This window comes from Lepidochelys kempii, chromosome 4 (genome assembly GCF_965140285.1).
Source record: "Lepidochelys kempii isolate rLepKem1 chromosome 4, rLepKem1.hap1, whole genome shotgun sequence".
In the NCBI taxonomy this organism is placed as follows: domain Eukaryota; kingdom Metazoa; phylum Chordata; order Testudines; family Cheloniidae; genus Lepidochelys; species Lepidochelys kempii.
In genome coordinates, this window is record NC_136383.1 from 95868235 (window position 1) to 95893804 (window position 25570).

Below are 25570 nucleotides of genomic sequence, written 5' to 3' on the forward strand. Positions count from 1 at the left end.
CCTTTATTACATTTTAACATAACTTCTGTATTTATTCTTTCAATAAAAATGTAATGGAAAATCCTGGAATGCTTATTCCTTAATACAAAGGGAAGAGCTCTTTTTAGAATACATTTTTAACAACATGTATTTACTCCACAAATATAATTCCCAAGCTGAAGTATACAGAAGAAGGTTTCTTTTCTTTTTTAAGCAACCATTTATTTGCAATTCAAAGGAATAGTTACAGGATAGGACAGGTAAGCAGGTACACAGAATATACAAGAGTTTAATACAGGTAAGTGGGGTAGAGCTCCAATAACACAGGTATATAAATAGTCTATTGTTACTATACACTGATGCACTGATTCAGCAAACACTTACACATGTGCTCAACATTGAAGTCTGTGGTATTTAAGCACACACTGAATTGAATCAAGGCCTTATTACATCAAACCAGTATTTTAGTTCAGTACATTTATTAACATGCAGCAGGCAGACATACAAGTGAACTAATCGATACAATCTGTGAGCCGATAAAGAGCATGGTGTGACATACAAGATATGTTGCTGTCATTTCACAGCCAAGCCAGATTTATTTTGCATTGATATTTTAGTTTGGGTTTAAAACTGGTGTTTAAGTATTCATCCCCAACCCCAATTATCCTTACACCATCTAAATATAAATCTAGGATTTACAGGCTGAGTAATAAAAATATGTATAGAAAATAGTTACTGTAAAATAAGCATTATTCAAGTGCAGGGCCTGATCCTGAGAGGTGTTGTGGACCTTCAGCTCTCATTAAAGCCAACAGGAGTTTAAGTTGTTCAGTACCCCTCAGGATCAGACCTTTTAATATTGTTTGTTTTGGAAAAAACATGAAAGGGATGAGAATTTATGGACTAATCACATGCGATAAATGTTTGTGGAATGAGATCTTAAGGTGCGTTTCCCCACTCACTGAGAGCTAGGTTCACATAAAGAGAGACACACAACCCTATTTACTATGCCTAGTTTCAATTTCACACCCATATTCAGATTCCTGTAGTTAACAAATACAGAACTGTGAATGAGACAATTTCTCAGAACCTGATCTGCAACACAGAAGTGTAACAGAGTATAGCCAAGTCGTTCATTTGATCATCAATTTATCATTATTTAGTCTTATGGTCAACCCTTATGCTATTTCATACATAATGAATGCATGCTAAATAGATTTAAATTGTAGGATTACAGAAATATAAGACTGACAAGCATTTAGGAGTGACGATTGTGTATTAGGTATATAAGGTGAAGTCCGGCTCTAATGCCAGGCTTACAGGCTCAGGCCTGTAAGATTTTAGCTTACCCTTACAAGGCCATAGGCTTTCAGAACGCTTGACGTGAGTTGGTGACCTAGGAATAACACTGTGCCAGTAAGGTTACAAGATTACTGGGAAGAATGTGCCAATAGAGAACCGTCTGGAAAAACAGACCACAATGTCCTGTCCAAGACCACAAAGACACCTGATTATAACATCATAGGATGCCCTGCTTTGTCTGCAGGTTACCATGTATATATTTTGTTAGTGAAAATAAGGGGACCTAAGAAACAAATGGAGCACCCCAATATTCATGGGATGTGGAAGCACAGATAAGGAAAAGAAAGTTGAAACCCTCATGCATATGCGTAAGGTGTAGCCATAACAATAGGATAAAGGAGATAGCATAGTTGGGTTACAGGGGGAAGACCCACAGGAAACCCCAGTAGGATCCACTCCTGTATCAATTACCCCAGTTGAGAGATCCATCAGACCCTAGAATATTTTTGGAGATGTGAGTATAACTATAGTATTAGCCATTGCAAGGGATTTTTTAGGATTTATAGATGCATGGGTAACTGTAACTTCACTTATTGCTTTCATAAAACTTATAGTAGAGGTAAGACTTTGTACTTGTGATTGTGTCTGTGGTTACTATCCTTGGTCTTTGCATGTTTCTGGAGACCCCAAATCTGAGAAAAGCACGAGAGGTGATATTCACTCTGAACTTGAATCTGGAAGCAACAGGAGCTGAACCCATTGTGGTTTAATGCAGAATCATGAAATTCAATTTAAATTAAAAAAGATCGCAAGAGGAAAACATTAGAAGAAAGTGCTTGAGAGCAAAGAGAATGTTGCAAGAATGTTTTATCTTTATTGTATTATGTGTATTTCTCCTTTTCTGCTCAACCATCATTAAATCACAACAACTGTTACTTAACTTCCTGTCTTTCTTCTGTAAAAAGCAACAGCATGGGGGAAATGGGCAGTAACCCACAGTGGAAAAAAAATCTTATGATTTCTTCTTTCGCAACAATCCCTCTTTCCTGGATGCATGGCTTCTTACATAACAACCTAACCATTGTAGTTACAACATTACATTTCTTCTTGATTAATCCCCCAGCTTCCTAGGATCTAGATCAAGCCCAAATGTTCATACTTCATAGCAAAAAAAACAAAAACAAAAAAAGCGTGTCGGGGGGCAGAAGTCAGGGATTTTTAGGTGTACTTGTTACAATTCCACTCTTCCCTCTTGCCAGCTATCAGGTTGAATGAGCTGCCCTCCTCCAGCAGGTCCCAGGGAATAGCAAGTTTGTCTGATGCATGGGAAAGCCAGCAGCAGTGTACCAAGGGAAAGCCTTGAAATCTCTGGGTGTGACACATAATATGTAAAAATGGTAGGTTAGCAAACGGAGCAGGAACCTAATAGGAATTGCCAATATCCTGGTGTGCTAGAATGCCCCTCACTGAAGTCACTGTCTGAACTGACTGATCAGAACTATGTCAAAGAGCCATAACATACTTTCTAAAAAACAAAAAAGATTAACAACTTCTAAGCACAGCTGCATGAACAATTAGAACTGGTGCTGTTATGCAAACAGCATGAGTGGAGTTTAGAATCCAAAAAGAAGAAATGACTGAGCTATCAGTCATATTTGTCAGCTTTCACCATTACGGCATTCTCCATCATTAACTTTTAACAAAATCCTCGGATCAAGACAAAGCTAGAGGTATAAAGTACAAGAACAAGGTCAGATCCTGAAGCCAAAAGAAATACTTACATAAGTGCTGAGGGATCAAGACCATAGCCAGACACAAGCACATAGGAGTGGCTGGCACCAAAGCAGACTTCTGAAGTCTTCTCTAGCTAGTCGGCTCTCTGCTGCAGTAACTCTCTCTTCCTCCTTTGCCAGTGGGAGAACAGTGGCAGCAGGGCTGTCTACACTACACCACTGTGTCTATGGCCTTGGCTCACAGAGTCATGCGATCACAGTAGGATCTCAGCTTTTGTTTATTACCAAAAACTAAAATTTCTTACCCTCATATTTGCAAAGGGAAGCTTAAAAACGTGACTAAATGTAACCAGTGCCGTTATGACTACATAAACCAGCAACAACAGAGATCTGAACTACTTCATGCAGTACAAAAGAACAGTCATCCTGGGTCAAGACCAATTGTGCATCTAACACAGTATCCTGTCTCTGATAGTGGTGAGTGCAAGATGCTTCAGAGGGAATGAACAGAATAGGGCAATCTATTGAGTAATCCATCTCCAGTTGTCCATTTCCAGCTTCCAACAGTCAGAGGTTTAGGGACACCCAGAGCTGGGGTTGCATCCCTGAGCATCTTGACTAATAGCCATTAATGGACCCATCGTTAAACTTAAACTTTTTTGAACCCAGTTATAGTTCTGACATTCACAACATCCCCTGGCTGCAAGTTCCACAGGATGACTGTGCATTGTGTAAAGTACTTTTGTTTGTTTTAACCTGCTGCCCATTAATTTTATTGGGTGACCCCCTAGTTCTTGTGTTATGTGAAGGGGTAAATAACATTTCCTCATTCACTTTCTCCACACCATTTATGATTTTATCAACAGGCCCAGTCTTTTTAAGCTCTCCTTGTATGGAAGCTCGTCAAATACCCCTAATCTTTGTTGCCCTTCTCTGTATGCTTCAATTCGAACATATTTTTTTGAGATGGGTAACCAGAACAGCACACAGCATTCAAGATGTCAGAGTACCCTGACTTTACATAGTGGCATTATGGTATTTTCTGTTTTACTGTCTATCCCTTTCCTAATGATTCCTAGCATTGTTCGCTTTTTTGACCATCACAGCACATTGAGCAGATGTTCTCAGAGAGCTATCCACAAGGATTCCAAGATCTTTCTTGAGTGGTAACAGTTAACTTAGAACCCCTCATTTTGTATGTATAATTGGGATCATTTTTCCCAATGTGCATTACTTTGCATTTATCAACATTGAACTTCATCTGACATTTTGTTGCCAAGTCACCCAGTGAGATCCCTTTGTAACTCTTTGCAGTCAGCTTTGGACTTAGCTTTCTTGAGTAATTTTGTATCATCTGAAAACTTTGCCTCCTCACTGTTTATCCCCTTTTCCCAATCATTTATGAATATGTTGAACTGCGCTGGTCCCAGTACAGATGCCTTGGTAGACCCTGCTATTTACCCCTCTACATTGTGAAAACTGACCATTTATTCCTACCCTTTGTTTCCTATATTTTAATCAGTTACTGATCCACGAGAGGACATTCCCTCTTATCCCATGACTGCTTAGTTTACTTAAGAGCCTTTGGTGAGGGACCATATCAAAGGCTTTCTGAAAGTCCAAATACACTAAATGCACTGGATCACCCTTGTCCGCATGTTTGTTGACGCCCTCAAATAATTCTAGTAGATTGGTAAGGCATCATTTCCCTTTACAAAAACCATGTTGACTCCTCCCCAACAAATTATGTTCATCTATGTGTCTGACAATTTTGTTCTTTACTATAGTTTGAATCAGTTTGCCAGGTACTGAAGTCAGACTTACCAGCCTGTAATTGCCAGGATCACCTCTGGAGCCCCTTTTAAAAATTGGCATCACATTAGCTATCCTCCAGTCATTTGGTACAAAAGCTGATTTAAATGATAGGTTACAGACTACAGTGAGTAGTTCTGCAATTTCACATATGAGTTCCTTCAGAACTCTTGGATGAATACCATCTGGTCCTGGTGACTTATTAATCCTTTAGTTTATCAATTTGATGACACCTCAATCTGGGACAGTTCCTCAGATTTGTCACCTAAAAAGAATGGTTCAGGTTTGGGAATCTCCCTCACATCCTCAGCCGTGAAAACCAATGCAAAGTCCAATGCCTGTAACCAGACCAGATCCTAATCCAGAGAACAGAAGAACATACTGCCTGCCAGTAACAAGGATATGAGATATGGATGTGAGGCTGAAAAGGATCCTGATGGGAGGGGGGAGAAATCATCAACACAGCTAGATTGCCATTGGAATGGATCAAGGATGATTATGCTGAGTAAGACCCTTAAAAAAGTGGAAGCTCAGGTGATTTTCAGCAGAATATTTCCAGTCCCTAGAAAAGGAGAGCAAAGGCATAACAAGATAATGAAGATCAACAGATGACTCAAGGATTGGTGCAGTGAGGAAGGTTTTGGGATGATTGACCATTGAGAGGCATTTACAGAAAGACGACGACTTGACTGATGGACTCCTCTTGAGTATGTGGGGTATTAACCTTCTGGGTTGAAGGCTGGCATGATTGATAAGAAGGGCTATACACTGGGAGATGAGGGGAAAAGATTGGGAGAAACTCATGAAATCTCCACAACTTGCTTCCATACACAGTAGGAAGAAAGAGAGCTAAATGAAGATACAGTAAAGGATAAAGAAACACCTTAAGGAAAAATTATGAACAATAAGAAAGAAAAAGTACAAATATTGATTGGAGAAGTGGTCAGGTATGTGATACAGTTAGTGAAAAGACTATACTTAATCCTGTGTGAGGAAAAAACTGTGTGAGGTCCAAGGGAAAACAACTGAAATGCTTGCACACTAATTTAAGGAGCCCAGGCAATAAAATGGAAGAACTTGCACTAATGACAGGAGGTCAAACAGGATATTATAGTGATTACAGAAAGATGGAATAGCATTCATGACTGGAGTACAGGTATTGAAGGGTACGTGCTGTTAGGAGAGGTAGTCAAAGATAAATATGGTGGAGTAAACTGTAAAGAAATAAGTGATAGTATGGACAAAACGGAATTTTGTTTGGGTCAAAATCACTTTGGGGAAGGACTGTAATAGAGATTTTGTTAGGACAGTGTTAAGGGTCTGCTATAGACCAGCAGGGTCAGACTCGTATGGACGGAGAGCTCTTTAATATTATTAGAAAGATAAATACTATGGGGAATTGTGTCATAACAGGAAACAAACTTCCCAGATATAGAATGGATACTGGCAGGGCCCAGTTATTCCTGACTGTGATAGATGACAGTTTCTGAATCAAATGGTCATTGAATCAACAACAGATAATGCAATTTTAGACTTGGTTTTGTAAGTAGTGAGGATGCCATAGAAGAGCTTGTAGGAAATAATCTTGAATTGAGTGATCACAAGTTGATTTCGAAAGGACAGACTTTGGGAAATTAAGGGAATTAGAGTTCAACTGGATTGAACATCTTGGATTTCAATGTAGAGGAAACTTAGTCTTTTTTGTATAGAAGATTTGAAGAAATTCCATCTGAAATTTGCATCTCAAGCAAGGTGGGAAAAGAAGCTTGTAGAGAGTCTCTAGACCCAGCTGGATGAATAACCATCTCAAAAGGGTTAAAAGCAGAAAGCCTACAGGGACTGGACAAAGACAGTTACACCATGGAAGTTAGAAAATGTGGAAATAAAGTGAGAATGGCTACAAGTCAAGCTGAATTAGCTCTTGTTGAGGAAATTAAAATAAAGAGATTTGTTAGTTATATAAATAAAAAGAGAATAAGGATGGATGAGATTGAGCCCCTGTGCCGTGCAGATGGGAAGAAGATTCAAGATCATCTCTAATACTGGCCCAAAAAACTAAATGATTACTTTGCTTCAGTTTTCAGTAAGGATAACATGGCCATTGAAGACAGGATGGCTGATAGAAGCAAGTGTATAGAAACTGAAGTTACCACAAGTGAGGTGGAAGAGAAAATTAAAGAGTTTAATGCAAATTGAGGTGACCGGATAATTTCCATCCCAGTATACTGGAAGAACAGGCACATGAGACTGCTGGCCCAATAGGAAGGACTTTTAATAAAAATATCTATTTGAGGGTAGTACCATAAGACTGGAGAATAGCTAACGTCACCTATTTTTAAGAAAGGGTGGGGAAGTGATCTGGGCAATTATGGACCCGTTAGTGTAACCTCAGTATTATCCAACTCTTTTGAACAAATTTTGAAGGAAAGAATAATGAAATTCATGGATGTAAACAGTAAAGGGGATGTAAAGCGACATAGGTTTACCAAAAGGTAGATCATGCCAGACTAACCTGGTCTGGTGAAGTCAGACTGGCAGATACTTTAGAATTTTTGCCTTCCTCTATAGTGTGTGGGCATGAGTCAATTGCCAGGATTATCTGGGTGTATCTCACATAATCATTTCCCTGCAGTTCCAGGGGTCTCGGGTATAGATACACCTCAGCCCCTCCTATTCTCCTCCGTTAGCACCTTACAGTCTAGTCTCCTCTGGGTTATAATACTTTGGTCCAATTTTGGTTGTTGGGTTTAGTGTGGGGGGGTGCTGGGTGGTATGGTGACCTGTGATATACAGCAGGTCAGACTAGGTAATCCAGCAGTCCCTTCTGGCTTTAAACTCTGACTATGACCCAGGGCACCCTGGATGGTCTTCCTATAAAACACACCATGAGGCGGTGTGACATTATTTACACAGACTGGAATTGTATAGATCATTGTTGCAACCAAGGTCCTATAGTTGGACCAAATCTTATACAAAGGAGGTGCAGTAAGGTGTCTATGGAAAGGTTATGGTTTGCTGGTTATGAATATGCTATCATTTTTGTATTTAAAGTTATAACTATTGGTTCTATACCGTCTGTATTTCAAACTTGTGCTATGCTTCTGGGTGACACCCCAGACAATTTGGCATCAGCACTGCCTAGCCTGCTTGATGGCCCATTAAGGACCATCAGCTACACAACTGACTCGTTGAAAGAAGGCAGGTACACCTTGTGACTCAGCAAGGCATGCAGGGACATGCCCATGGACAGAACTCTAAGGTTTTTTCACACCATGTGCTGGATAGCTTGGAAGACAGAAAGAGAGACCACATGGCAAGAGACTATAAAAGGCTGCTTCAGCTCCTCCATCTTGTCTTCAATCCTGCTTCTGACCTCTGGAGGAACCTTGCTACAAACTGAAGCTCTGAACAAAGGACTGAATCATAGAATATCAGGGTGGGAAGGGACCTCAGGAGATCATCTGGTCCAACCCCCTGCTCAAAGCACGCACAATTCCCAATTGTTTTCCCCCCCAGATGGCCCCCTCAGGGATTGAACTCACAATCCTGGATGACCCATCCCAGCTGTGGATGTACACCAAAGACTTGATTTGAACCTGCAGTTTATTCTATCACTGCTACAAGCCTGAACCAAGAACTTTGCCATTACTGTATGTAACTGATTACATTTAACCAATTCCAGCTCTCATCTACATCTTTTTCCTTTTATGAATAAACCTTTAGATTTTAGATTCTAAAGGATTGGCAACAGCGTTATTTGTGGGTAAGTCTGACTTGTATATTGACCTGGGTCTGGGGCTTGGTCCTTTGGGATCGGGAGAACCTCTCTCTTTTACTGGGGTATTGGTTTTCATAACCATTCATCCCCATAACAGGTGGCACTGGTGGTGATACTGGGAAACTGGAGTGTCTAAGAAAATTGCTTGTATGACTTCTGGATAGCCAGTGGAGTAAAACCGAAGTCTTCTCAGTTTGGCTGGTTTGTTTTACCTTGGTGTGCAAAGGAACCCCTGCCTTGGGCTGTAACTGCCCTGCTTTAAGCAATTTGTCCTGAATGGGTACCCTCAGTTGGGTCCCACCAAAGCCAGCATCATTACAGGCAGCAAGCATTATATGGCTTGCGCAGACTGGTAAACAGACACACAGAAGTAAAGTGATTTTTCTCCACATCATACAGCAAGTTGGTAGAAGGATCAACTAGTCTGATCTCTTCATCCACTGTCATAATGACTGGCCCCCACAGCCTCCTAAGAGATAGATACTCATGTATTACAATGGAGGCAATAAAGCATAAAATTTGTTACTTAAGCTTTGCATCTGAAAGATTTACACCACTTAAACCAGACTACCTGTTTATTTGCAGATCAGATTAAGATCTAATCCTGAAACACACATCCTCTTTTACCAACACAATTCAACCCTCACAAGCAAGAATAAAGTTAATGATATTCAATACACAATACTTCCAACTCAATTATTTTGCACTAAGGAGGAAGAGATTGTTCAAGACCGACCATTACACACACTGTGATGTAACCGCTACAGACTGCTATCTGCATATTGAATAACACCTGGATCAGCAATATTTATATTCGTCTTTGCCAAGATATGACTTGTGGGGAGGGAAAGATAGGTAAATAAGCTCATCTCTGCTCTGCAGACTTTCTTTAACTTTTCACTGTTAAAGTTCAATTGCATTAGTGAGATATACATTTCTGTACACAAGGTTCAGCTTTCCAAAGCCAAGTACTGCTTAAGTAAATGGCATTAACTGAAATATACAGCATCAAAAGCAGAATCCAAGTCAGATTTCTCTCGTCTCCAAAACTAAAGAATTGTAACCAATACAAGAAATGTACTTCTCAAGTTTAATGTTTTCAAGACCTCTATTTGTAAGCTTCAATTCGCATTTAGTTCTGTACCTTTTAAGGCCAAATTCAGACTTACAGTTCCCATTGGATTTAAATAGCAGCCCTACACATATGCAGGGGCAGAATTTAGCCACTACAGATGGGACAGCTACAGTAGCTTTTCTCAAACTCCTCACTAAGGGGTGGTATTTTCAAAGGAGCCTGTGGGAGCTAAGCACCCAAATCACAGTGAAAGGCAGTGAACTGGGCACTTAACTCCTTTAGATTTATTTGGAAATTAAGCCCAGATCAACCACTAACACACACACACACACATTTGGCACACACACCCCGACATAAGTATGAACTTTAACATGGGAGATGTCATGAATATAAAGGGAAGGGTAAATCCCTTTAAAATCCCTCCTGGCCAGAGGAAAAATCCTCTCACCAGTAAAGGGTTAAGAAGCTAAAGGTAACCTCGCTGGCACCTGACCAAAATGACCAATGAGGACACAAGATACTTTCAAAAGCTGGGAGGAGGGAGAAAAACAAAGGGTCTGTGTCTGTCTGTGTGATGCTTTTGCCGGAGACAGAACAGGAATGGAGTCTTAGAACTTAGTAAGTAATCTAGCTAGGTATGTGTTAGATTATGATTCCTTTAAATGGCTGAGAAAATAGCTGTGCTGAATAGAATTAATATTCCTGTCTGTGTGTCTTTTTTGTAACTTAAGGTTTTGCCTAGAGGGATTCTCTATGTTTTGAATCTAATTATCCTATAAGGTATTCACCATCCTGATTTTACAGGAGGTAATTCTTTTCTTTTTACTTCTATTAAAAGTCTTCTTGTAAGGAAACTGAATGCTTTTTCATTGTTCTAAGATCCAAGGGTTTGGGTCTGTGGTCACCTATGCAAATTGGTGAGGATTTTTACCAAACCTTCCCCAGGAAGTGGGGTGCAAGGGTTGGGAGGATTTTGGGGGGGAAGACGGGTCCAAACTCCGTTTTTTCAGGAACCCAGATAAAGTTTGGTGGTGGCAGTGGAAATCCAAGAGCAAAGGGTAAAATAATTTGTACCTTGGGGAACTTTTAACCTAAGCTGGTAAAAGTAAGCTTAGGAGGTTTTCGTGCAGGTCCCCATATCTGTACCCTAGAGTTCAGAGTGGGGAAGGAACCTTGACAGGAGTGTTGAGTTTGGTGAATTTTGTTTAAATCTATGATCTGGTTGTATTATGAAGAATTCTGAAGTATGTTCTTCAAGCGTATCTTTAAAAAAAAAAAGGTTCAGAGTACAGCCTGGACCTCAAAGGATGTAAGAACAAATAAGCTTGTACCTAGATGGGTAAGTCTTGCCAACAGTACAACCTGGAATTGATCCAAAACTCTTCACTGCAAGAGAGGTGTCTGCAGGTCAGGTGTGGCACACAGTTTCCAAACTGCAGTCACCCACTTTAAACAGAAGAAATCCAAAATGCAAACATCACTTTTACTTTACATATGGGGAGAGGGAGAGGCGGGGGAGAAGCCCTTTGTAAATCTTGCTTTTTTTAAAACCACATTTCAATTCTCACCCTAACAAATGCATTGGCACTGGAACAACAGTGTGATGAAATATGTAGTGTACCCAAAGTCAAAAGAAAAGAAAACCAACCATTGCATTGTACCAGCTAAAGTAAATAGGTTCCCTCTTTAGTCAAAACTGCATGTGAAGTTCAAACTAAAAGCTTTACTTACTCACAAAGCAGAATACCATTTTCTAATCCAGAACGAAAATCTTTGTCACCAAAACTTCTGCCTGTGACTTGCTGAAAAATAAGAAGGGGAAACAAGAGAGAGAGAAAAAAAAAGAGTTTAACAGGTGCATATTTAAAGAATGCTTCATGATTTTGTTATTTAAAACCTTTAGAGCAAATGTAACATGACAACTCTTTGGGCATTGCCAGTAAAGCCCAAGACGTTTCCTGCATCGAGAAAAAGCCCCTTTCACTGAACTATTTAACATGTAACACAAAGCCCTCTCTGCTAATCCTTTAGTTTAAAAATTCAAGAATGGCTTAATGTAAGTGTCACTGTAACCCTTGGAATAATTGTCAGTCTAGGCATTTTTATAGGCAACGAGTGTATTTACGCAAAGCTGAGTATATGTATTTTTTTTTTGCATAACAAATATACTTCACTTTATGTGCTATTCTTGGATCTGATCCTGCAGCCCTTACTCACATGAGCAATTTCACAGGGGCACTAAGTTATGTGAGTTGGGGTTACAAGATCTTGCAGTACGATTTGTTACACAAATGTGAGGCAACCTTCCTAATTACCTGTGCACTGTTTGTAATAAGCTGAAGAACACAAAGTTAGTAAGCTTGAAAAAAAATACATTATTTAGAGACAGATTGCAATACCCTTATTCATACTGAACACTACACACCATGAAGTCAAATGGGACTTGCATGTGAAGTACGGATGGGAAGTATCGGATCTTTAGTGCTGGTCTACACTAGGAGTTGAGGTCAAATTTAGCAGCATTAAATCAATTTCACCCTGCACCCGTCCACACGATGAAGCCCTTTTTTTCGACTTAAAGGGCTCTTAAAATCAATTTCTTTACTCCACCCCCGACAAGAGGATTAGCGCTAAAATTGGCCTTGCCGGTTCGAATTTGGGGTACTGTGGACACAATTAGATGGTATCGACTTCCGGGAGCTATCCCAGAGTGCTCCATTGTGACCGCACTGGACAGCACTCTCACTCAGATGCACTGGCCAGGTAGAAAGGAAAAGACCCGCGAACATTTGAATTTCAATTTCCTGTTTGACCAGCGTGGCAAGCTGCAGGTGACCATGCAGAGCTCATTAGCAGAGATGACCATGATGGAGTCCCAGAATCACAAAAGAGCTCCAGCATGGGCTGAACAGGAGGTACGGGATCTGATCGCTGTATGGGGAGAGGAATCCGTGCTGTCAGAACTACTTCCAGTTTTCAAAATGCCAAAACATTGGTCAAAATCTCCCAGGGCATGAAGGACAGAGGCCATAAAAGGGACCCGAAGCAGTGCCGCATGAAACTTAAGGAGCTGAGGCAAGCCTACCAGAAAACCAGAGAGGTAAACGGCCGCTCCGGGTCAGAGCCCCAAACATGCCGCTTCTATGATGAACTGCATGCCATTTTAGGGGGTTCAGCCACCACTACCCCAGCCATGTTGTTTGACTCCTTCAATGGAGATGGAGGCAACACGGAAGCAGGTTTTGGGGACGAGGAAGATGATGATGAAGTTGTAGATAGCTCACAGCAAGCAAGCGGAGAAACCGGTTTTCCCGACAGCCAGGAACTGTTTCTCACCCTGGACCTGGAGCCAGTACCCCCCGAACCCACCCAAGGCTGCCTCCCGGACCCGCCAGGTGGAGAAGGGACCTCTGGTGAGTGTACCTTTTAAAATAGTATACATGGTTTAAAAGCAAGCATGTTTAATCATTAATTTGCCCTGGCATTTGCGGCTCTCCTGGATGGACTCCCAAAGCCTTTGCAAAAGGTTTCTGAGGAGGGCAGCCTTATTCTGTCCATGGTACGGACACTTTACCACTCCAGGTCAGTAGCGCATACTCAAGAATCATTGCTGAACAAAGCATTGCACTGTATGTTTGCTGGCATTCAAACAACATCCGTTATTTATCTCTCTGTGTTATCCTCAGGAGAGTGATCTCATTCATGGTCACCTGGTTGAAATAGGGTGCTTTTCTTAAGGGGACATTCAGAGGTGCCTGTTCCTGCTGGGCTGTTTGCCTGTGGCTGAACAGAAATGTTCCCCGCTGTTAGCCACGGGGAGGAGGGAGGAGCTAGCCACGTGGTGGGGGGAGGCAAAATGCGACCTTGGAATGAAAGCACATGTTCTATGTATGTAATATTAACAGCAAGGTTTACCGTGAAAGAGTGTACCCATTGTTCTATAAAATGTGTCTTTTTAAATACCACTGTCCCTTTTTTTTCCTCCACCAGCTGCATGTGTTTCAAGGATCACAGGATCTTCTCCTTCCCAGAGGCTAGTGAAGATTAGAAGGAGGGAAAAAAATGCACTCGCGATGAAATGTTCTCTGAGCTCACGCTGTCCTCCCACTCTGACAGAGTACAGACGAATGCGTGGAGGCAGACAATGTCAGAGTGCAGGAAAGCACAAAATGACCAGGAGGAGAGGTGGTGGGCTGAAGAGAGGGCTGAAGCTGAAAGGTGGCAGCAGCATGATGAAAGGAGGCAGGATTCAATGCTGAGGCTGTTGGAGGATCAAACTAATATGCTCCAGCATATGGCTGAGCTGCAGGAAAGGCAGCTGGAGCACAGACCGCCACTACAGCCCCTGTGTAACCAACTGTCCTCCTCACCAAGTTCCATAGGCTCCTCGCCCAGATGCCCAAGAATGCGGTGGGGAGGCCTCCAACCACTCCACCGCAGAGGATTGCCCAAGCAACAGAAGGCTGGCATTCAATAAGTTTTAAAGTTTTAAACTTCTAAAGTGCTATGTGGCCTTGTCCTTCCCTCCACCACCAGCCCTCCCAGTGCTTCTCTCCTCCACCACCCCTCCCGGGCTACCTTGGCAGTTATCCCCCTATTTGTGTGATGAATTAATAAAGAATGCATGAATATGAAGCAACAATGACTTTATTGCCTCTGCAAGCGGTGATCGAAGGGAGGAGGGGAGGGTGGTTAGCTTACAGGGAAGTAGAGTGAACCAAGGGGCAGGGGGTTTCATCAAGGAGAAACAAACAGAACTTTCACACCGTAGCCTGGCCAGTCATTAAACTGATTTTCAAAGCTTCTCTGATGCGCACCACACCCTCCTGTGCTCTTCTAACCGCCCTGGTGTCTGACTGTGCGTAACCAGCGGCCAGATGATTTGCCTCAACCTCCCACTCCACAATAAACATCTCCCCTTTACTCTCACAGAGATTGTGGCGCGCACAGCAAAGGGGTAATAACAGTGGGAATATTGGTTAGGCTGAGGTCTAACCGAGTCAGTAAACTGCGCCAGCACACTTTTAAACGTCCAAATGCACATTCTACCACCATTCTGCACTTGCTCAGCCTGTAGTTGAACAGCTCCTGACTACTGTCCAGGCTGCCTGTGTATGGCTTCATGAGCCATGACATTAAGGGGTAGGCTGGGTCCCCAAGGATAACTATAGGCATTTCAACATCCCCAATGGTTATTTTCTAGTCTGGGAATAAAGTCCCTTCCTGCAGCTTTTGAAACAAACCAGAGTTCCCGAAGATGCGAGCATCATGTACCTTTCTCGGCCATCCCACGTTGATGTTGGTGAAACGTCCCTTGTGATCCACCAGTGCTTGCAGCACTATTGAAAAGTACCCCTTGCAGTTTATGTACTCGCCAGCTGGGTGCTCCAGTGCCAAGATAGGGATATAGGTTCCGTCTATGGCCCCACCACAGTTAGAGAATCCCATTGCAGCAAAGCCATCCATTATGACCTGCACGTTTCCCAGGGTCACTACCCTTGATATCAGAAGATCTTTGATTACGTTGGGTACTTGCATCACAGCAGCCCTCACAGTAGATTTGCCCACTCCAAATTGATTCCCGACTGACCAGTAGCTGTCTGGTGTTGCAAGCTTCCACAGGGCTATTGCCACTTGCTTCTCAACTGTGAGGGCTGCTCTCATCTTGGTATTCATGCACTTCAGAGCAGGAGAAAGCAAGTCACAAAGTTCCATGAAAGTGCCCTTACACATGTGAAAGTTTTGCAGCCACTGGGAATCGTCCCAGACCTGCAAACACTATGCGGTCCCACCAGTCTGTGCTAGTTTCCCGGACCCAGAATTGGCGTTCCACCGCATGATCCTGCCCCATTAGCACCATGAGTCCCGCATTGCCAGGGCCCGTGCTTTGAGAGAAGTCCTCATCACTCTTGTCACCGCACTGACGTCGCCTACTCGCCCGGTTTCGCTTTTCCAGGTTCTGGTGCTGCATATATTGCTGGATAATGCATGTGGTGTTTAATGTGCTCCTAATTGTCAAAGTGATCTGAGCAGGCTCCAGGCTTGCCGTGGTATGCCGTCTGCACAGAAAAAAAGACACGGAACGATTGTCTGCCGTTGCTCTGACGGAGGGAGGGGTGACTGACGACATGGCTTACAGAGTTGGCTTATAGGGAATTAAAAATCAACAAAGGGGGTGGCTTTACATCAAGGAGAAACTGTCACACAGAATGGCCCCCTCAAGAATTGAACTAAAAACCCTGGTTTAGCAGGCCAATGCTCAACCCACTAAGTATCCCTCTCTTTGGTATTTCAGGCAGGACTGAATCTCCATTCAAGTTTTCAAGGTGCCCCTGACAGACCTCACCAAAACGATTCTCTGCCGTTGATTTCACGGAGGGAGGGAGGGAGGGGGGAGCAAATGAATACAAAACAAATCTGGTCTATTTCTTGTTTTGATCCACTCCATCTATCTTTTACATCTTTGGCTGGCAGCAGACGCTGCAGTAGGACTGCAAGCCATCTGGTTATTTGAAACAATGCTACTCTGTAGGAAAGACCTCTACAGGTGAGAAGATTGTTTGTTGGCTGTTTGTGCAGACTGTTCTCAGAGGCCAAGGAGTGAATGAACAATGTCAAACATTACCAGATATGGAGTTAGAGAGGTAGAGGTATGTCTGTGGTTCCTTCATTAGAGACTGGAACTAAAACAATGCATTTCAACTAAGAAATCGCCCGTAAAAAGCCATCAGATGGGAATCACTATCACTACTAACCGAGGACAGTTTCAAACCAGGACCACCAGTGAAAGCAGGGTCTGAATGAGTTCTCCCCTGACAGCTAGCTGAGACGGGGAAGAGACTTCAGGAGCAAACTGTATTTACATGAACACACCTTCTCTCCCAAGATATCCGGTAGACAGAGCTGTGTTGCTCAAAGTGATCAACTTTGGCTGGTGCTGGGTTACAAAATACTTTAGTACTGAATGAAGAGGTAGTGAAATGTTATCATCAATGTTGTTGTCTTTGTTGCATGAATAAAGGGGAGCAGAACTGTGCTTAACCTGTCCCAAATGAGGGGGTCACCCTCAGCTGAAAGGACCTTGTTAAGTCAGGGGCTCAAATGCCAGAGCTCTGTGAAAGTAAAAGTGGTGGGGACGGGTGTCCCAGCCACAAGGTGTGGACTCTCCCTAAGGGTCCCCAGTCTTATTTAACCTGTTCCTCTCCACTGTTCAAAGATAGAGCTAAATAGGCTCCATTAGGACCCTTTGTTATTTTAAGTGCTTAAATGAAAGCTGAAATCACTTGTGGTGGGACAGTGTTTCTGCCCAGCCTGCTAAACGCTGAAAAACCACTAAAAGCTGAAAATCACTAAAAAGACTGACCTGCAGATGTCACAGCAGAGAGGGAGGTGGCAGCAGAACTGATAGTCAGTCAAAGGGAGCAGCAAGTAGATGGCCAGCGGGAGTGGAACATGCAGCTGGCAGGGTGGCCAGCAGAGAAGAACCGTGGCTAGCGGGGTGGCCAGCCAGAGCAAGTACTCAGATGGCAGAGCAAGAAAGGTGCTTTCTACCCTGGGTAGGAGGTGAACTCACACAGATGCATCTCTGACCTCTCGGTCCTCCCTGACCAAGACTGTCCCTGACTGTGAGTGAGGTATGGTGAGGGTGCAGAGAGCAGACTCAGAAAAGGAACTTTTGGTTCATAGAATCATAGAATAACAGAGTTGGAAGGGACCTCTGGAAGCCATCTAGTCCAACCCTCAGAGCAGGACCAATCCCAACTAAATCATCCCAGCAAGGGCTTTGTCAAGCCTGACCTTAAAAACTTCTAAGGAAGGGGATTCCACCACCTCCCTAGGAAACGCATTCCAGTGTTTCACCACCCTCCTAGTGAAAAAGTTTTTCCTAATATCCAACCTAAACCTCCCCCACTGCAACTTGAGACCATTACTCCTTTTCCTGTCATCTGCTATCACTGAGAGTAGTCCAGATCCATCCTCTTTGGATCCACCTTTCAGGTAGTTAAAAGCAGCTATCAAATCCCCCCTCATTCTTCTCTTCCATAGACTAAACAATCCCAGTTCCCTCAGCCTCTCCTCATAAGTCATGTGTTCCAGTCCCCTAATCATTTTTGTAGAACTCAAGAACATGAGGTGGAAGGCACTGCTCCACGCACGCTGGGGTGAGTGTCCTGCTCATAGTTTTATGATTATGAATCCTGCTTGTGGCATTTTCCCTAATTAATGTTGGGTGGTGTCATAAATATAAAGGGAAGAGTAAACCCCTATGAAATCCGTCCTGGCCAGGGGAAAGCTCCTCTCAACTGTAAAGGGTTAAGAAGCTAAAGGTAACCTCGCTGGCACCTGACCAAAATGACCAATGAGGAGACAAGATACTTTCAAAAGCTGGGAGGAGGGAGAGAAACAAAGGGTCTGGTCTGTCTGTAGTCGTCTTGGCCGGGGACAGAACAGGAATGGAGTCTTAGAACTTTTAGTAAGTAATCTAGCTAGGTATGTGTTAGATTATGATTTCTTTAAATGGCTGAGAAAAGAATTGTGCTGAATAGAATAACTATTTCTGTCTGTGTATCTTTTTTGTAACTTAAGGTTTTGCCTAGAGGGGTTCTCTATGTTTTTGAATCTAATTACCCTGTAAGATATATACCATCCTGATTTTACAGGGGGGATTTCTTTATTTCTATTTACTTCTATTTTTTATTAAAAGTCTTCTTGTAAAACACTGAATGCTTTTTCATTGTTCTCAGATCCAAGGGTTTGGGTTTGTGGTCACCTATGCAAATTGGTGAGGCTTTTTATCCAACATTTCCCAGGAAAGGGGGGGTGCAAGTGTTGGGAGGATTGTTCATTGTTCTTAAGATCCAAGGGTCTGGGTCTGTAGTCACCTAGGCAAATTGGTGAGGCTTTTTACCAAACCTTGTCCAGGAAGTGGGGTGCAGGGTTTTGGGAAGTATTTTGGGGGGAAGGACGTGTCCAAACAGCTCTTCCCCAGTAACCAGTATTAGTTTGGTGGTGGTAGCGGCCATTCCAAGGATAACGGGGGTAAAATTTTGTACCTTGGGGAAGTTTTGACCTAAGCTGGTAAAGATAAGCTTAGGAGGTTTTTCATGCAGGTCCCCACATCTGTACCCTAGAGTTCAGAGTGGGGGAGGAACCTTGACATGGTGGCACAGTGGTGGGATTAACCTGAAATCATTTTGAGATCCAGTTGAGATTTTTTGAACTAGAAATACAGATTTTAAAAAGGAATTTTTAGGAAGTCCAGAAGGCAGCTTTGAAACTGAAAGCAGCTTGGTTTCTCTCTGCTTTGTGGCCAAGCAGAGACAAAAGGGGATTATCTTGTGAATTGCAGGTTTTCTTTGCCTGGAGGCAGGGTACTTAACTCCTGCAGGGAAATTCACAGTCTTCCAACCCAGAGGTTTTTTTTTTTCTTCCTAAAAGTAAATAGGGGGTGTGTGCTCTACCCATTTGCCTGGAGACAAAAGTGGCAGGGTTTTTTTTAGGATTTTGATTTTTTTTTTGTTTTACAAGGAGCACAGGTTTGAAAAGAATTTTTTTTTCTTCTTTGGGCTGGGTAAGCAGGTTTCCAAGTAGTTGGAGGTTTTTTGCTTTAATTTGGGCCCAGAGCAGAGACAAGGGAATTGTCTTTTTCTGTAGGCTGACAATCACTATCAGAGAATAGGTATTCTATTCCAGCACAGCAAAATTTTACAGCCAAGTTTTGTTTGTTTATTTCTAAACCTCGGGTGTAAAGTTAGTTAAAAACAGAGAGGTTAGAATGGCCAAATCCTCAGCTCGACTACAGCTGGAATTAGCCAAATTTCAGGCTGAGGAAAAACAAAGGGAACATGAAAGACAGATAGAACTCATGCGGCTGAAGGAGGAGGAGAAGGAAAAAGAGAGGAAGCATGTGGAGGAGATGGAGAGGATAAAGGCCCAGCAGAATATACCAACAAACCCTAGCAATCCTTCTCCAGGTACCACTTCCCATCCCAGAAAGTTCCCCACCTACAAGGCAGGTGATGATACTGAGGCCTTCTTAGAAAACTTCGAAAGGGCCTGCCTTGGGTACAACATCTCTACTGACCAATACATGGTAGAGCTGAGGCCGCAGCTCAGTGGACCCTTAGCTGAGGTGGCAGCTGAAATGCCTAAAGAACACATGAACAAGTATGAACTGTTTAAATCCAAGGCGAGAGTCAGAATGGGGATAACACCCGAGCAGTCTCGTCGGAGGTTCAGAGCCCTAAGGTGGAAACCAGACATGTCATTTACCCGACATGCCTACCACATTGTAAAACATTGGGATGCCTGGATATCAGGAGCAAGTGTTGAATCTCCAGTAAATTTGCCCTTCCTAATGCAAATGGAACAATTCTTAGAGGGTGTTCCTGAGGAAATAGAAAGATACATCCTAGATGGGAAACCCAAAACTGTAATTGAGGCAGGAGAGATTGGAGCCAGATGGGTGGAGGTGGCAGAGAAGAAGAAAACTGGTCGCAGTTGGAGCGGAGACCAGAAGGGACCACCCCAGACCACACCCTATTACCGGGGGCCGCCCAAAGCCCCACCTACCTCCCAAAGAACCCTCCAGACCCCTTATCGTCCCACCACCCCGTTCTCCAGCAACCCTCCTCGCCCCAGTGACCCGTCAGCTGGACGATGTTTTAAGTGTAACGAGCTGGGGCATGTAAAGGCCAACTGCCCCAAGAACCCCAACAGATTACAGTTCATTGCACCGGAATCACACCAGAGGTCCACAGGCCCAGATACCTCCCAGATACCCTTGGAGCGGAGGGAAACTGTGAGTGTGGGTGAGAAGAAGGTCACCGCGTGGAGGGACACCGGAGCACAAGTGTCAGCTATCCATGCTTCCTTAGTGGACCCCAATTTAATCAACCCAGAGATCCAAGTGACGATTCAACCCTTCAAGTCCAACTCTTTCAATTTGCCTACAGCCAAGTTGCCTGTCCAGTACAAGGGCTGGTCAGGAATGTGGACTTTTGCAGTCTATGATGATTATCCCATCCCCATGCTGTTGGGGGAAGACTTGGCCAATCATGTGAAGCAGGCCAAGAGGGTGGGAATGGTCACCCGCAACCAGGCTAAACAAGCCGTGAGGCCTAGCTCTGTTCCGGAAACTTCTATCAGGACCCAGTCAGAGGTGATGGACCTGGACCCCAGACCAATGTCTGCAACAGCAGTAGTGGATCCAGTCCCAGAGACCCAGACGGAACCAGTCCCAGAACCGGAACCAGCCAAACAACCAACACCAGACCCCGTGTCAGCACTGAATCCAGTACTTGCAACCTCAACACCAGAGGGCCCCACCGAACCTGAACTGGCAGCAGCCGATAACCCTACACAAGAGGCTCAGCCGGAGCCTGAATCCCAACATAGTGCACCAGCGGAGAGCGGTTCACAGTCAACAGAAACAGCTCCATCCCCTATATCGCTTCCAGAGGGACCAAGCCTAGGTCCACAATCCCATGAGGAACTGATGTCTCCAGCATCAAGGGAACAGTTCCAGACCGAACAGGAAGCAGATGAAAGCCTCCAGAGAGCTTGGACGGCGGCACGGAGCAACCCACCGCCTCTCAGCTCTTCTAATCGATCCCGGTTTGTTGTAGAAAGAGGACTTTTATACAAGGAAACTCTTTCTGGGGGACACCAGGAAGACTGGCATCCTCAGAGACAGTTGGTAGTTCCAACTAAATACCGGGCCAAGCTCTTGAGCTTAGCCCATGATCACCCTAGTGGCCATGCTGGGGTGAACAGGACCAAAGACCGTTTGGGGGGGTCATTCCACTGGGAGGGAATGGGCAAGGATGTTTCTACCTATGTCCAGTCTTGTGAGGTGTGCCAAAGAGTGGGAAAACCCCAAGACCAGGTCAAAGCTCCTCTCCAGCCACTCCCCATCATTGAAGTTCCATTTCAGCGAGTAGCTGTGGATATTCTGGGTCCTTTTCCGAAAAAGACACCCAGAGGAAAGCAGTACATACTGACTTTCATGGATTTTGCCACCCGATGGCCGGAAGCAGTAGCTCTAAGCAACACCAGGGCTAAAAGTGTGTGCCAGGCACTAGCAGACATTTTTGCCAGGGTAGGTTGGCCCTCCGACATCCTCACAGATGCAGGGACTAATTTCCTGGCAGGAACTATGAAAAACCTTTGGGAAGCTCATGGGGTAAATCACTTGGTTGCCACTCCTTACCATCATCAAACAAATGGCATGGTGGAGAAGTTTAATGGAACTTTGGGGGCCATGATACGTAAATTCGTAAATGAGCACTCCAATGATTGGGACCTAGTATTGCAGCAGTTGCTCTTTGCCTACAGAGCTGTACCACATCCCAGTTTAGGGTTTTCCCCATTTGAACTTGTATATGGCCGTGAGGTTAAGGGGCCATTGCAGTTGGTGAAGCAGCAATGGGAGGGATTTACACCTTCTCCAGGAACTAACATTCTGGACTTTGTAACCAACCTACAAAACACCCTCCGAACCTCTTTAGCCCTTGCTAGAGAAAACTTACAGGATGCTCAAAAAGAGCAAAAAGCCTGGTATGATAAACATGCCAGAGAGCGTTCCTTCAAAGTAGGAGACCAGGTCATGGTCTTAAAGGCGCTCCAGGCCCATAAAATGGAAGCATCGTGGGAAGGGCCATTCGTGGGTCCAGGAGCGCCTGGGAGCTGTTAATTATCTCATAGCATTCCCCACCTCCAACCGAAAGCCTAAGGTGTATCATATTAATTCTCTAAAGCCCTTTTATTCCAGAGAATTAAAGGTTTGTCAGTTTACAGCCCAGGGAGGAGACGACGCTGAGTGGCCTGAAGGTGTCTACTACGAAGGGAAATGTGCTGGTGGTGTGGAAGAGGTGAACCTCTCCATGACCCTTGGGCGTATGCAGCGACAGCAGATCCAGGAGCTGTGCACTAGCTACGCGCCAACGTTCTCAGCCACCCCAGGACTGACTGAACGGGCATACCACTCCATTGACACAGGTAATGCTCACCCAATTAGGGTCCAACCTTACCGGGTGTCTCCTCAAGCTAAAACTGCTATAGAACGGGAGATCCAGGATATGTTACAGATGGGTGTAATCCGCCCCTCTGAAAGTGCATGGGCATCTCCAGTGGTTCTAGTTCCCAAACCAGATGGGGAAATACGTTTTTGCGTGGACTACCGTAAGCTAAATGCTGTAACTCGCCCAGACAACTATCCCATGCCACGCACAGATGAACTATTAGAGAAACTGGGAAGGGCCCAGTTCATCTCTACCTTGGACTTAACCAAGGGGTACTGGCAGGTACCGCTAGATGAATCTGCCAAGGAAAGGTCAGCCTTCATCACACATCTCGGGCTGTATGAATTTAATGTACTCCCTTTCGGGCTGCGAAATGCACCCGCCACTTTCCAAAGACTTGTAGATGGTCTCCTAGCGGGATTAGGAGAATATGCAGTCGCCTACCTTGACGATGTGGCCATATTTTCGGATTCCTGGGCAGACCACCGGGAACATCTACAAAAAGTCCTTGAGCGCATAAGGGAGGCAGGACTAACTGTTAAGGCTAAGAAGTGTCAAATAGGCCTAAACAGAGTGACTTACCTTGGACACCAGGTGGGTCAAGGAACTATCAGCCCCCTACAGGCCAAAGTGGATGCTATCCAAAAGTGGCCTGTCCCAAAGTCAAAGAAACAGGTTCAATCCTTCTTAGGCTTGGCCGGTTATTACAGACGATTTGTACCGCACTACAGCCAAATCGCTGCCCCACTGACAGACCTAACCAAAAAGAAACAGCCAAATGCTGTTCAGTGGACCGGAAAGTGTCAGAAGGCCTTTAACAAGCTTAAAGCGACACTCATGTCTGACCCTGTACTAAGGGCCCCAGACTTTGACAAACCGTTCCTAGTAACCACAGATGCATCCGAGCGTGGTGTGGGAGCAGTTTTAATGCAGAAAGGACCTGATCAAGAATTCCACCCTGTAGTGTTTCTCAGCAAAAAACTGTCTGAGAGGGAAAGCAACTGGTCAGTCACTGAAAAAGAATGTTATGCCATTGTCTACGCTCTGGAAAAGCTACGCCCATATGTTTGGGGACGGCGTTTCCACCTGCAAACCGACCATGCTGCACTAAAGTGGCTTCACACCGTCAAAGAAACTAACAAAAAACTTCTTCGGTGGAGTTTAGCTCTCCAAGATTTTGATTTCGACATCCAACACATCTCAGGAGCTTCTAACAAAGTGGCTGATGCACTCTCCCGTGAAAGTTTCCCAGAATCAACTGGTTAAAATCGTCCTTGAGATGTGGAAAATATTGTTAGTCTTTATGTACTTGGTAGTATATTTAGAGATGCATGTGTCTTATTAACTCTGTTTTCCTAGAGCTCCAGGAAGAAATCCCAGCCAGTGTTTCACCCTAGCTGAGATTTGGGGGGCGTGTCATAAATATAAAGGGAAGGGTAAACCCCTTTGAAATCCCTCCTGGCCAGGGGAAAGCTCCTCTCACCTGTAAAGGGTTAAGAAGCTAAAGGTAACCTCGCTGGCACCTGACCAAAATGACCAATGAGGAGACAAGATACTTTCAAAAGCTGGGAGGAGGGAGAGAAACAAAGGGTCTGGTCTGTCTGTAGTCGTCTTGGCCGGGGACAGAACAGGAATGGAGTCTTAGAACTTTTAGTAAGTAATCTAGCTAGGTATGTGTTAGATTATGATTTCTTTAAATGGCTGAGAAAAGAATTGTGCTGAATAGAATAACTATTTCTGTCTGTGTATCTTTTTTGTAACTTAAGGTTTTGCCTAGAGGGGTTCTCTATGTTTTTGAATCTAATTACCCTGTAAGATATATACCATCCTATTTTACAGGGGGGATTTCTTTATTTCTATTTACTTCTATTTTTTATTAAAAGTCTTCTTGTAAAACACTGAATGCTTTTTCATTGTTCTCAGATCCAAGGGTTTGGGTTTGTGGTCACCTATGCAAATTGGTGAGGCTTTTTATCCAACATTTCCCAGGAAAGGGGGGGTGCAAGTGTTGGGAGGATTGTTCATTGTTCTTAAGATCCAAGGGTCTGGGTCTGTAGTCACCTAGGCAAATTGGTGAGGCTTTTTACCAAACCTTGTCCAGGAAGTGGGGTGCAGGGTTTTGGGAAGTATTTTGGGGGGAAGGACGCGTCCAAACAGCTCTTCCCCAGTAACCAGTATTAGTTTGGTGGTGGTAGCGGCCAATCCAAGGACAACGGGGGTAAAATTTTGTACCTTGGGGAAGTTTTGACCTAAGCTGGTAAAGATAAGCTTAGGAGGTTTTTCATGCAGGTCCCCACATCTGTACCCTAGAGTTCAGAGTGGGGGAGGAATCTTGACAGGTGGCTTCCCTCCTTTTATTAAAAGTTTTTCTCCACTCAGACTCTCTGCTTGTGAGAGGGGAAGTATTGCCTCTCAGAGGCTCCTAGGGGTGGTGTGTAATTTTCCCAGGTTATTGGGTGAGGGCTCGAGCAGGTTTCTGTTGTATTGTTGAAAAGGAACCCCTAGATATTGAACCTGGCCCCCCTTGCTGCTGGCTCCACCTGGCAGAAGAGTTACACCAGGCAACATTTATTTTTGTGATGGTTTGCCTGTACAACTCAAATGCACAGCTGAAAGAATGAAAATGGTACAACAAAGTACAAATACAAGAGCAGATGGCAGATGAGGAAAGGAGTGAAGGTATAGGAACAGCACACGTCTGTGTAAAAAGGAAATGAAAATAAGTGAGGCATGGACAACTGATGAGTGCTCTAAAGACTCAAGATGGTGAAGGGGAAGTATTCATTGACTGCAGGCTCCCGGATTTGGGAAGGAACTAAAAATGCAAATGAGACAGCTCCATTAGAATAATGTTTCTAACATTTTCAAA

At 43.9% G+C, this 25570-nt stretch overlaps 1 protein-coding gene across 8 annotated transcripts in view; it reads right to left on the reverse strand.

Moving 5' to 3' along the window:
• Positions 1-25570, reverse strand: part of LIMCH1 (LIM and calponin homology domains 1) — a 339019-nt gene that overhangs the window by 185748 nt on the left and 127701 nt on the right. For 6 of the 8 annotated variants that reach the window (XM_073342172.2, XM_073342171.2, XM_073342170.2 and 3 more), the window contains exon 2: positions 11411-11481. The exons of 1 other annotated variant lie outside the window; for it this stretch is intronic. In XM_073342172.2, the coding sequence (XP_073198273.1) occupies positions 11411-11481 (71 nt within the window). Of the gene's footprint in view, positions 1-3062; positions 3139-11410; positions 11482-25570 lie in introns of those variants that run through there. One more of the 8 variants, XM_073342176.2, reaches the window with a different exon arrangement.